This window comes from Nannobrachium achirus (assembly GCF_963921795.1).
Source record: "Nannobrachium achirus genome assembly, chromosome: 9".
Lineage (NCBI taxonomy): Eukaryota > Metazoa > Chordata > Actinopteri > Myctophiformes > Myctophidae > Nannobrachium > Nannobrachium achirus.
In genome coordinates, this window is record NC_137818.1 from 2,973,838 (window position 1) to 2,987,631 (window position 13,794).

Here is a 13,794-nt window from a genome sequence, read left to right on the forward strand (position 1 = left end):
TATAAAAGGTGACATTGTGATCTTCCTAGGTGTGTGGTCTATAAAAGGTGACATTGTGATCTTCCTAGGTGTGGTCTATAAAACGTGACATTGTGATCTTCCTAGGTGTGTGGTCTATAAAAGGTGACATTGTGATCTTCCTAGGTGTGGTCTATAAAACGTGACATTGTGATCTTCCTAGGTGTGGTCTATAAAAGGTGACATTGTGATCTTCCTAGGTGTGGTCTATAAAAGGTGACATTGTGATCTTCCTAGGTGTGTGGTCTATAAAACGTGACATTGTGATCTTCCTAGGTGTGTGGTCTATAAAACGTGACATTGTGATCTTCCTAGGTGTGGTCTATAAAAGGTGACATTATGATCTTCCTAGGTGTGGTCTATAAAAGGTGACATTATGATCTTCCTAGGTGTGGTCTATAAAAGGTGACATTATGATCTTCCTAGGTGTGGTCTATAAAAGGTGACATTGTGATCTTCCTAGGTGTGGTCTATAAAAGGTGACATTGTGATCTTCCTAGGTGTGGTCTATAAAAGGTGACATTGTGATCTTCCTAGGTGTGGTCTATAGAACGTGACATTGTGATCTTCCTAGGTGTGGTCTATAGAACGTGACATTGTGATCTTCCTAGGTGTGGTCTATAAAAGGTGACATTGTGATCTTCCTAGGTGTGGTCTATAAAAGGTGACATTGTGATCTTCCTAGGTGTGGTCTATAAAAGGTGACATTGTGATCTTCCTAGGTGTGGTCTATAAAAGGTGACATTGTGATCTTCCTAGGTGTGGTCTATAAAAGGTGACATTGTGATCTTCCTAGGTGTGGTCTATAGAACGTGACATTGTGATCTTCCTAGGTGTGTGGTCTATAAAAGGTGACATAGTGATCTTCCTAGGTGTGGTCTATAAAAGGTGACATTGTGATCTTCCTAGGTGTGTGGTCTATAAAAGGTGACATTGTGATCTTCCTAGGTGTGGTCTATAAAACGTGACATTGTGATCTTCCTAGGTGTGGTCTATAAAAGGTGACATTGTGATCTTCCTAGGTGTGTGGTCTATAAAAGGTGACATTGTGATCTTCCTAGGTGTGGTCTATAAAAGGTGACATTGTGATCTTCCTAGGTGTGGTCTATAAAACGTGACATTGTGATCTTCCTAGGTGTGTGGTCTATAAAACGTGACATTGTGATCTTCCTAGGTGTGGTCTATAAAAGGTGACATTGTGATCTTCCTAGGTGTGTGGTCTATAAAAGGTGACATTGTGATCTTCCTAGGTGTGGTCTATAAAAGGTGACATTGTGATCTTCCTAGGTGTGTGGTCTATAAAAGGTGACATTGTGATCTTCCTAGGTGTGTGGTCTATAAAAGGTGACATTGTGATCTTCCTAGGTGTGTGGTCTATAAAAGGTGACATTGTGATCTTCCTAGGTGTGGTCTATAAAAGGTGACATTGTGATCTTCCTAGGTGTGTGGTCTATAAAAGGTGACATTGTGATCTTCCTAGGTGTGTGGTCTATAAAAGGTGACATTGTGATCTTCCTAGGTGTGGTCTATAAAAGGTGACATTGTGATCTTCCTAGGTGTGTGGTCTATAAAAGGTGACATTGTGATCTTCCTAGGTGTGGTCTATAAAAGGTGACATTGTGATCTTCCTAGGTGTGGTCTATAAAAGGTGACATTGTGATCTTCCTAGGTGTGGTCTATAAAACGTGACATTGTGATCTTCCTAGGTGTGGTCTATGAAAGGTGACATTGTGATCTTCCTAGGTGTGTGGTCTATAAAAGGTGACATTGTGATCTTCCTAGGTGTGTGGTCTATAAAAGGTGACATTGTGATCTTCCTAGGTGTGTGGTCTATAAAAGGTAACATTGTGATCTTCCTAGGTGTGTGGTCTATAAAAGGTGACATTGTGATCTTCCTAGGTGTGGTCTATAAAAGGTGACATTGTGATCTTCCTAGGTGTGTGGTCTATAAAAGGTGACATTGTGATCTTCCTAGGTGTGTGGTCTATAAAAGGTGACATTGTGATCTTCCTAGGTGTGTGGTCTATAAAAGGTGACATTGTGATCTTCCTAGGTGTGGTCTATAAAACGTGACATTGTGATCTTCCTAGGTGTGGTCTATAAAAGGTGACATTGTGATCTTCCTAGGTGTGTGGTCTATAAAAGGTGACATTGTGATCTTCCTAGGTGTGGTCTATAAAAGGTGACATTGTGATCTTCCTAGGTGTGGTCTATAAAAGGTGACATTGTGATCTTCCTAGGTGTGTGGTCTATAAAAGGTGACATTGTGATCTTCCTAGGTGTGTGGTCTATAAAAGGTGACATTGTGATCTTCCTAGGTGTGGTCTATAAAAGGTGACATTGTGATCTTCCTAGGTGTGGTCTATAAAAGGTGACATTGTGATCTTCCTAGGTGTGGTCTATAAAAGGTGACATTGTGATCTTCCTAGGTGTGGTCTATAGAACGTGACATTGTGATCTTCCTAGGTGTGTGGTCTATAAAACGTGACATTGTGATCTTCCTAGGTGTGGTCTATAAAAGGTGACATTGTGATCTTCCTAGGTGTGGTCTATAAAAGGTGACATTGTGATCTTCCTAGGTGTGTGGTCTATAAAAGGTGACATTGTGATCTTCCTAGGTGTGTGGTCTATAAAAGGTGACATTGTGATCTTCCTAGGTGTGGTCTATAAAAGGTGACATTGTGATCTTCCTAGGTGTGGTCTATAAAAGGTGACATTGTGATCTTCCTAGGTGTGGTCTATAAAAGGTGACATTGTGATCTTCCTAGGTGTGGTCTATAGAACGTGACATTGTGATCTTCCTAGGTGTGTGGTCTATAAAACGTGACATTGTGATCTTCCTAGGTGTGGTCTATAAAAGGTGACATTGTGATCTTCCTAGGTGTGGTCTATAAAAGGTGACATTGTGATCTTCCTAGGTGTGTGGTCTATAAAAGGTGACATTGTGATCTTCCTAGGTGTGGTCTATAAAAGGTGACATTGTGATCTTCCTAGGTGTGGTCTATAAAAGGTGACATTGTGATCTTCCTAGGTGTGTGGTCTATAAAAGGTGACATTGTGATCTTCCTAGGTGTGTGGTCTATAAAAGGTGACATTGTGATCTTCCTAGGTGTGGTCTATAAAAGGTGACATTGTGATCTTCCTAGGTGTGGTCTATAAAAGGTGACATTGTGATCTTCCTAGGTGTGTGGTCTATAAAAGGTGACATTGTGATCTTCCTAGGTGTGTGGTCTATAAAAGGTGACGTTGTGATCTTCCTAGGTGTGTGGTCTATAAAAGGTGACGTTGTGATCTTCCTAGGTGTGTGGTCTATAAAAGGTGACGTTGTGATCTTCCTAGGTGTGTGGTCTATAAAAGGTGACATTGTGATCTTCCTAGGTGTGGTCTATAAAAGGTGACATTGTGATCTTCCTAGGTGTGGTCTATAAAAGGTGACATTGTGATCTTCCTAGGTGTGGTCTATAAAAGGTGACATTGTGATCTTCCTAGGTGTGGTCTATAAAAGGTGACATTGTGATCTTCCTAGGTGTGGTCTATAAAAGGTGACATTGTGATCTTCCTAGGTGTGTGGTCTATAAAAGGTGACATTGTGATCTTCCTAGGTGTGGTCTATAAAAGGTGACATTGTGATCTTCCTAGGTGTGGTCTATAAAAGGTGACATTGTGATCTTCCTAGGTGTGTGGTCTATAAAAGGTGACATTGTGATCTTCCTAGGTGTGGTCTATAAAAGGTGACATTGTGATCTTCCTAGGTGTGGTCTATAAAAGGTGACATTGTGATCTTCCTAGGTGTGGTCTATAAAAGGTGACATTGTGATCTTCCTAGGTGTGTGGTCTATAAAAGGTGACATTGTGATCTTCCTAGGTGTGGTCTATAAAAGGTGACATTGTGATCTTCCTAGGTGTGTGGTCTATAAAAGGTGACATTGTGATCTTCCTAGGTGTGGTCTATAAAAGGTGACATTGTGATCTTCCTAGGTGTGTGGTCTATAAAACGTGACATTGTGATCTTCCTAGGTGTGGTCTATAAAAGGTGACATTGTGATCTTCCTAGGTGTGGTCTATAAAAGGTGACATTGTGATCTTCCTAGGTGTGTGGTCTATAAAAGGTGACATTGTGATCTTCCTAGGTGTGTGGTCTATAAAAGGTGACATTGTGATCTTCCTAGGTGTGGTCTATAAAAGGTGACATTGTGATCTTCCTAGGTGTGGTCTATAAAAGGTGACATTGTGATCTTCCTAGGTGTGGTCTATAAAAGGTGACATTGTGATCTTCCTAGGTGTGTGGTCTATAAAACGTGACATTGTGATCTTCCTAGGTGTGGTCTATAAAAGGTGACATTGTGATCTTCCTAGGTGTGGTCTATAAAAGGTGACATTGTGATCTTCCTAGGTGTGGTCTATAAAAGGTGACATTGTGATCTTCCTAGGTGTGTGGTCTATAAAAGGTGACATTGTGATCTTCCTAGGTGTGGTCTATAAAAGGTGACATTGTGATCTTCCTAGGTGTGTGGTCTATAAAACGTGACATTGTGATCTTCCTAGGTGTGGTCTATAAAAGGTGACATTGTGATCTTCCTAGGTGTGGTCTATAAAAGGTGACATTGTGATCTTCCTAGGTGTGTGGTCTATAAAAGGTGACATTGTGATCTTCCTAGGTGTGTGGTCTATAAAAGGTGACATTGTGATCTTCCTAGGTGTGGTCTATAAAAGGTGACATTGTGATCTTCCTAGGTGTGGTCTATAAAAGGTGACATTGTGATCTTCCTAGGTGTGGTCTATAAAAGGTGACATTGTGATCTTCCTAGGTGTGTGGTCTATAAAAGGTGACATTGTGATCTTCCTAGGTGTGGTCTATAAAAGGTGACATTGTGATCTTCCTAGGTGTGGTCTATAAAAGGTGACATTGTGATCTTCCTAGGTGTGTGGTCTATAAAAGGTGACATTGTGATCTTCCTAGGTGTGGTCTATAAAAGGTGACATTGTGATCTTCCTAGGTGTGTGGTCTATAAAAGGTGACATTGTGATCTTCCTAGGTGTGGTCTATAAAACGTGACATTGTGATCTTCCTAGGTGTGTGGTCTATAAAAGGTGACATTGTGATCTTCCTAGGTGTGGTCTATAAAAGGTGACATTGTGATCTTCCTAGGTGTGGTCTATAAAAGGTGACATTGTGATCTTCCTAGGTGTGGTCTATAAAAGGTGACATTGTGATCTTCCTAGGTGTGTGGGGAACAACATCACGCTGCTGACCAAGGCCTTCAAGAAGAAGTTCATCATCCCAGAGTTCCAGGAGTTCAGCAAGAGCATCGATGAGATGTACCGCCGGGCACAGCAGCAGGACTCAGGACATGTGAGTACCGTAGGGTATAGATGTACCGCCGAGCACAGCAGCAGGACTCAGGACATGTGAGTACCGTAGGGTATAGATGTACCGCCGGGCACAGCAGCAGGACTCAGGACATGTGAGTACCGTAGGGTATAGATGTACCGCCGGGCACAGCAGCAGGACTCAGGACATGTGAGTACCGTAGGGTATAGATGTACCGCCGAGCACAGCAGCAGGACTCAGGACATGTGAGTACTGTAGGGTATAGATGTACCGCCGAGCACAGCAGCAGGACTCAGGACATGTGAGTACCGTAGGGTATAGATGTACCCAGGGTACATGTGAGTACCATAGGGTATAGATGTACCCAGGGTACATGTGAGTACCATAGGGTATAGATGTACCCAGGGTACATGTGAGTACCATAGGGTATAGATGTACCCAGGGTACATGTGAGTACCATAGGGTATAGATGTACCCAGGGTACATGTGAGTACTGTAGGGTATAGATGTACCGCCGGGCGCAGCAGCAGGACTCAGGACATGTGAGCACCGTAACCTTATACTATATATACTGTACACTATGCCAGGGGTATGTGCCTTTAAAAGGCCACTTCACCTCTGGGACAACTAGATCTTATTTTATTGTTGTTTGGGACACAATCAACACAATCCTGAGTTATTTTTTGTATTCAATCTGTGTTTTGAGATATTTTAGTATTTCAGCTGTGCTAGTGATGCATTTTGCATCATATGATGCATTTTGCATCATCATGCTGCATCATATGATGCAAAACGCATCACTAGCACAGCTGACATACTAAAATATCTCAAAACACAGATTGAACACAAAGAATAACTGATTGTGTTGATTGTGTCCCAAACAACAATAAAATAAGATTTGGTTGTACCAGAGGTGAAGTGGCCCTTTAAGTATGCCTTGAAGTAGTTGGCGGGCTGCAGAGGGGTATTATGGGATATGCTTGGTGCGGTGTTTACTTTTTCAGTGAGAGAAGAGTGTGGCCACGCATTCGTACAAGCAGTGAATTCTTTGTATTTGTTTACGAGTGATACAGAAGATAGAACCCTGGCTGTTCACGTGTTTACTTGGAATATATTTTGTTATTAAATCATCAGTTCTCCAGCACAGACTCCTTACTTATTTTAGCATAGAACAAGTTAAGGATTACTCTGCAACGAATAGAAGGAAGGTGGTTATAGTACCGTTAGGATTACTCTGCAACGAAGAGGAGGAAGGTGGTTATAGTACCGTTAGGGTATAGATGTACCCAGGGTACAGAAGCAGGACTCAGGACATGTGAGTACGGTTAGGGTTGAACAGGGACGTGCAGAGAATGTTAGAGAGGCAGGGGCTGACATTTCTAAAAGGGCCTTTTGGTGAAAATATCTAAAATAGCCGACCTCCATAACTCACTAAAAAAACTAAGCATAAAAAAGGCAATACTGGAGATGTGGTGTGGATTTCTGGACAGTGAGGGCAATTCTTTCAACATAAGATGCTGCGTTCAAGTTCAGGAGAGTTTGGACAAGGCAATTCTCTTGAATGCTGCCTTCAGGTTAGCTCTGGTCCATCGCTTTCACCTCCCGCATTGCTCCCGGTGAAGCTCTGACAGACCCGTCGGGAAACGCATGGACTCGAGATTGTCGGCCCCGCCGAGCGCTCAATACTAGTGGAAATAAACAAAACCGTTTCACTACTCACCAAACCAAAGGTAGTTTTCCGTTGTTGAAAGTCTATTCTCCGCGGTGGTAAACCTCTCAGCACCCCACCTACTCTGTAAAATACATTATTTTTGTCATGAAATAAAACGCACACACCTCAGGCCACCTAGCGGCCACCGCAGATACAATGGTTCACAACCCGGAAATAAGCGGCGGTCGAGTTGGATGCACTTTATTTCATGCCAAAAATAATGTATTTTACAGAGTGGGTGGGGTGCTGAGGGGTTCACCACCGCGGAGAATAGATTTTCAACAGCGCAAAACGACCTTTGGTTTGGTGAGTAGTGAAACGGTTTTGTTTATTTTCACTAGTATTGAGCGCTCGGCGGGGCCGACAATCTCGAGTCCATGCGTTTCCCGACGGGTCTGTCAGAGCTTCACCGGGAGCAATGCGGGAGGTGAAAGCGATGGACCAGAGCTACCTTCAGGTATGGCATGGAAAGAGGGCGTTTGCATTGCACGTTGGTGTCTATGGGTGCACGGCACGTGCCTGAGTTAGATGTACCACAGGCCATGGCAGCAGGACTTAGGGCACGTGAGTAGGCTGCTGCTATTTATGGAAAATGTTTGCGCTTATAGGCAAAGTAGCCTCGTTTACAATTTACAATTTAGGCATTTAGCAGACACTCTTAATCCAGAGCGATTCACAATAGCAAGGTAATAAATCAATACATCAAATGCATAGAAATAGCAATCTAAGAATAATTTATAGACCAAGCACCTATTCAGTAAAAACATTATAAAAAAAATAAAAAAAAATCGAAAGCAAAGATTCTAAGCTATCTAAATTAGGTGTTTGGTCATTCCCTAGCTTCCATTAGAACTACAGACTCACTCAATAGCTTCTGCCGTGGACTGAAGACTCACCTCTTCAGACTCCACATTAGCCCATAGCACTTACCGTACACTTGCCTACCGCAAGTGTTCTAAGTGCAACAGGGAGTTTATTCCACAGTTTGGGGGCCAGGAGGGCAAAGAGTCTAGGACGAGTGGATCGATGTCCTGTTTTTTTTTAGCGAGGGTTCTGTCAGCATCCCTGTGTTGGCTGATCTGAGTGAACGGGTGGGGTTGTTGAATGCTGTTCATTCATAAAGGTTGTTCGTGTGTGAGCTGCATGTCTGTGTCTTTCTACAGGTATCAGATTACATTCTTGTGTCTTTCAGTATATGTATCAGATTACATTCTTGTGTCTTTCTACACAGGTAGCAGATTACATTCCTCAGCTGGCCAAGTTCAGCCCAGACCTGTGGGGAGTGTCCTTATGCACCGTAGACGCTCAGAGGTAAGACCTGTGGGGAGTGTCCTTATGCACCGTAGACGCTCAGAGTGTCCTTATGCACCGTAGACGCTCAGAGGTAAGACCTATGGGGAGTGTCCTTATGCACCCTAGACGCTCAGAGTGTCCTTATGCACCGTAGACGCTCAGAGTGTCCTTATGCACCGTAGACGCTCAGAGTGTCCTTATGCACCGTAGACGCTCAGAGGTAAGACCTGTGGGGAGTGTCCTTATGCACCGTAGACGCTCAGAGTGTCCTTATGCACCGTAGACGCTCAGAGGTAAGACCTGTGGGGAGTGTCCTTATGCACCGTAGACGCTCAGAGTGTCCTTATGCACCGTAGACGCTCAGAGGTAAGACCTATGGGGAGTGTCCTTATGCACCCTAGACGCTCAGAGGTAAGACCTGTGGGGAGTGTCCTTATGCACCGTAGACGCTCAGAGGTAAGACCTATGGGGAGTGTCCTTATGCACCCTAGACGCTGTGGGGAGTGTCCTTATGCACCGTAGACGCTGTGGGGAGTGTCCTTATGCACCGTAGATGCTCAGAGGTAAGACCTGTGGGGAGTGTCCTTATGCACCGTAGACGCTCAGAGGTAAGACCTGTGGGGAGTGTCCTTATGCACCGTAGACGCTGTGGGGAGTGTCCTTATGCACCGTAGACGCTGTGGGGAGTGTCCTTATGCACCGTAGATGCTCAGAGGTAAGACCTGTGGGGAGTGTCCTTATGCACCGTAGACGCTCAGAGTGTCCTTATGCACCGTAGACGCTCAGAGTGTCCTTATGCACCGTAGACGCTCAGAGTGTCCTTATGCACCGTAGATGCTCAGAGGTAAGACCTGTGGGGAGTGTCCTTATGCACCGTAGACGCTCAGAGGTAAGACCTGTGGGGAGTGTCCTTATGCACCGTAGACGCTCAGAGGTAAGACCTGTGGGGAGTGTCCTTATGCACCGTAGACGCTCAGAGTGTCCTTATGCACCGTAGACGCTCAGAGGTAAGACCTTATGGGGAGTGTCCTTATGCACCGTAGACGCTCAGAGGTAAGACCTTATGGGGAGTGTCCTTATGCACCGTAGACGCTCAGAGTGTCCTTATGCACCGTAGACGCTCAGAGTGTCCTTATGCACCGTAGACGCTCAGAGTGTCCTTATGCACCGTAGACGCTCAGAGTGTCCTTATGCACCGTAGATGCTCAGAGGTAAGACCTGTGGGGAGTGTCCTTATGCACCGTAGACGCTCAGAGGTAAGACCTGTGGGGAGTGTCCTTATGCACCGTAGACGCTCAGAGTGTCCTTATGCACCGTAGACGCTCAGAGGTAAGACCTTATGGGGAGTGTCCTTATGCACCGTAGACGCTCAGAGGTAAGACCTTATGGGGAGTGTCCTTATGCACCGTAGACGCTCAGAGTGTCCTTATGCACCGTAGACGCTCAGAGTGTCCTTATGCACCGTAGACGCTCAGAGTGTCCTTATGCACCGTAGACGCTCAGAGTGTCCTTATGCACCGTAGATGCTCAGAGGTAAGACCTGTGGGGAGTGTCCTTATGCACCGTAGACGCTCAGAGGTAAGACCTGTGGGGAGTGTCCTTATGCACCGTAGACGCTCAGAGGTAAGACCTGTGGGGAGTGTCCTTATGCACCGTAGACGCTCAGAGTGTCCTTATGCACCGTAGACGCTCAGAGGTAAGACCTGTGGGGAGTGTCCTTATGCACCGTAGACGCTCAGAGGTAAGACCTGTGGGGAGTGTCCTTATGCACCGTAGACGCTGTGGGGAGTGTCCTTATGCACCGTAGACGCTGTGGGGAGTGTCCTTATGCACCGTAGATGCTCAGAGGTGAGGTGTGGTACAGCAGCTCAGTCAGGAGTTCTTCCTTTTCTAGTCTAGTAAATCTAGGGAAAAATACACTCAGGTTGGACAAAATTGTATTATTTTAGTTTTTCAACTGATTCTGTTAGGAAATTAGGTCTACTAGCCAGGATAAAAAATCTACCATGATCTACTCACTGCAAATACCCACAGTGGCCAAATCAAGTTGGGCTCCCATCGACTTTCTATACAGGAGGAAAATACCCAGAAAAGAAATCAGCTTTAAGTAGGATGTGAGGGGTCCAACTAGGGGTTTGTCATGATGCTGAATCCATTGCAAGCATTTGTTTTGCACAAAAAACATTCCTTGGGCTAAAAATGGCCCCAGAAGATGATGGTTTAGTGATGAAAAGTGATGAGTCATCAAAAAATCATCTTTTGTTGGTGTTTTCTGGGGCCAATGAATGTTTTTTGTGCAAAACAAATCCTTGCAATGGATTCAGTATCATGACAAACCCCTAGTTGGACCCCTCACATCCTACTTAAAGCAGATTTTTTTCTGGGTATTTTCCTCCTGTATAGAAAGTCGATGGGAGCCCAACTTGATTTGGCCACTGTGGGTATTTGCAGTGAGCAGATCATGGTAGATTTTTTTATCCTGGCTAGTAGACCTAATTTCCTAACAGAATCAGTTGAAAAACTAAATAATACAATTTTGTCCAACCTCTGCCTTAATTTCATCTGACTATTTCAGGCCATGTGTCCACAGACACCATTTTATTGAGGGTGTGCACGTGACATCATCATCATACTCGGAAGTTATACGGGAATGCCTACTGAGTGGCAAAAACAATGATTTTCTGGCCTTGACAGCCCCTACATACAAACAGAAAGGTCCTATCTGATTGCATTAAACAACGTTAAATGATGTTAAACTCACTTTGCCATTCGATTTGCCATTCACTTTATGCATGCACATAGTCTCTTGAGCTTTGGATATTGTCGTTGTCGGATGGAAACCCTGTAGTTCCAAAACCGTTCGTTTTGTATTTATCATTTTAAAAATGATATAAAATAGCCGATATACAAGCACACAGCGTCTCGTGGTGCGAGGCGCTATGTGCTTGTAATATCTGCTATTTTCACTAGGTGTGTGCGACACTTTTGTATGATGAAGTTGCGCTTTAGTTTACAAAAAAAAAAAACATTTGAAACTTGGAGATACAAGGTTTCTGCAGGACAGTGACGATATCAGGTCCATCTGTCATCTGTGTTATCAGCACAAATCACCTACAGCTGAAACAACTGTAAACATGTAAACATGGGACTACTCATGGCTGTGGTGAAATTCAGGCAGTAAATGAGTGGTTTGTCAGACTATAGGGTTTTGGATCCTTTAGGACTTTAACCATCCGCTCTTCAACGGTTCCCTTTAACGATTCCTCTCAGAATTATGAAATGTTGAAATGTATAATTATGTTTGAGAAGCACCAGTATTTGTATTTGTAAAGGCGTGAAGTCGTACATAGCAGCTCTGACAGGGAGAGAAAACCGGTTGAAATGTGATGGATGGAACCTGTTCCTCCGGATCCCAGCAACCCTGCAGTATATCTGTGTGTCAGACACACAGCTCTCCTCTCTCTGCAAGTTGAACTACAGTCTGTTGTGTTGATGCATGCGGGGCACTCTGCTCTAGAACAGTAGTAAGGTAAAGTTAGCTTATTGCTACATCAATCTGGGAACTAAATCTAAATCACTATCTTTCTTCACAAATGTGTTCACAAAGGTGTCTACTATCACCTCTGAACTTTGTCAAACCCAACTCCCTTGACATACTTTGTGGGAGCCAATCAAAGTTGGGGGTATCGGGATACCCAGGGCCTGGGATTAAAGGGGGAAAAATAAAAAATGGCCAATATGAACGTATGAGGTGTGTAATAGGGTATTGTTGGGCTGCTGAATCCATTCCAACTATTAGTTATCAGTAAAAATGACTCCTTGGCCACAAAAAAGGTCTAATTGGCTAAGGCTTAGCCAATCATGTCATTCGAGTTCACCTGTATCCTGTTAGTCCCTGTTTTAAACCCTGTGTTTGAGTGTTCCTTGTCAGATTGCATCATGTTATCCTGTGTGTCATGATGTGTGCTTACCCACCTAATCTTGAATAGTTTTCATGAATTCAAACCCTACTTTTTTTTATTGCCAATATTATATGTCTCATGGACAGACAAAAGTAGCTGTGGCCTATTTTATGGCCAAGGAGTCATTTTAACTGAAAACTAATGGTTGGAATGGATTCAGCAGCCCCAAAATACCCAAATCACACACCTCATACGTTCATATTGGCCATTTTTTTATTTTTTCCCCTTTAATCCCAGGCCCTCGGGATACCCAATAACTTTGATTGGCTCCCACAAAGTATGTCAAGGGAGTTGGGTTTGACAAAGTTCAGAGGTGATAGACACCTTTATGAACACATTTGTGGAGAAAGCTATTGATTTAGATTTAGTTCCCAGATTGATGCAAAGAAGGTCTCAGCAAGAACAGTCACCAACGTCATTTTAGGCTCCATGGCCATCCGCCATGACACTTTGGGTGGCGGAAGTGCCACCCAAAATAACATTAGCGTCTATGAGCACTTCGTCACTTCCGCCACCCAAAAGTGTCATGGCGTCGTCCCATGGTGAGCCAACTTCCGGGTGTTGTCTGTTCCTGCCTAACCTTCCTTGGATTGATGTAGCAATAGGCTAACTTTCCCTTACTACAGTGGTTCTCAACCTTTTCAAGCCGTGACCCCCACCCCACCCCCCATCCTGCACAAGCACTTGGAATTGTAGGAGTTTAGTTTGACTCAATCTATTCCATTGTGAAAACATGTGATCTACATGCTCACAAGGCGTTGTGAGCATGTAGATCAGCTATATTCACAATTTATGCCTCTAATATTTGACAATTTGACCAATGTTTGACCAGGTACTAAAAAAAGTCCTTAAATTGTCACTTTAGAAATGTGCAGATACCCCACAGCCACACTTATACATACTGTATGTTGGTCTGTTTACTGTTGAGTGAGAAAACAATGTCAACATTTAGCTAAACATCTGGGGACCCCCCAAAATACTTTGGGGGTCCCGACCCACAGTTTGAGAACCACTGCTCTAGAATGCAGTTTAACTCCAGTGATCCAGTGATCCAGTGATCCAGTGATCCAGTGATGCAGTGATGCAGTGATGCAGTGATGCAGTGATGCAGTGATCCAGTGATTCAGTGATTCAGTGATCCAGTGATCCAGTGATCCAGTGATCCAGTGATTCAGTGATTCAGTGATCCAGTGATCCAGTGATCCAGTGATCCAGTGATTCAGTGATTCAGTGATCCAGTGATCCAGTGATCCAGTGATCCAGTGATCCAGTGATTCAGTGATTCAGTGACCCAGTGATCCAGTGATTCAGTGATCCAGTGATTCAGTGATTCAGTGATCCAGTGATCCAGTGCCTGAAATGCAAGGCAGAAAGGCACTGGCAATTACAAGAATACAACGTTTTCTGACCATTAAAGGACAACTCCGCACTGAATAACACCTAGGCTCATTTTCCTACTTATATTGATCCCAAATGAC

General features: G+C 43.9%; 1 protein-coding gene across 3 annotated transcripts in view; it reads left to right on the forward strand.

Moving 5' to 3' along the window:
* The window catches only part of LOC308292084 (glutaminase kidney isoform, mitochondrial-like), a 97,208-nt gene that overhangs the window by 44,939 nt on the left and 38,475 nt on the right, over window positions 1-13,794 (forward strand). For all 3 annotated transcript variants that reach the window (XM_080734312.1, XM_080734314.1, XM_080734313.1), the window contains exons 4-5: window positions 5,242-5,371; window positions 8,293-8,372. In XM_080734312.1, the coding sequence (XP_080590438.1) occupies window positions 5,242-5,371; window positions 8,293-8,372 (210 nt within the window). The remainder of the gene's footprint in view (window positions 1-5,241; window positions 5,372-8,292; window positions 8,373-13,794) is intronic.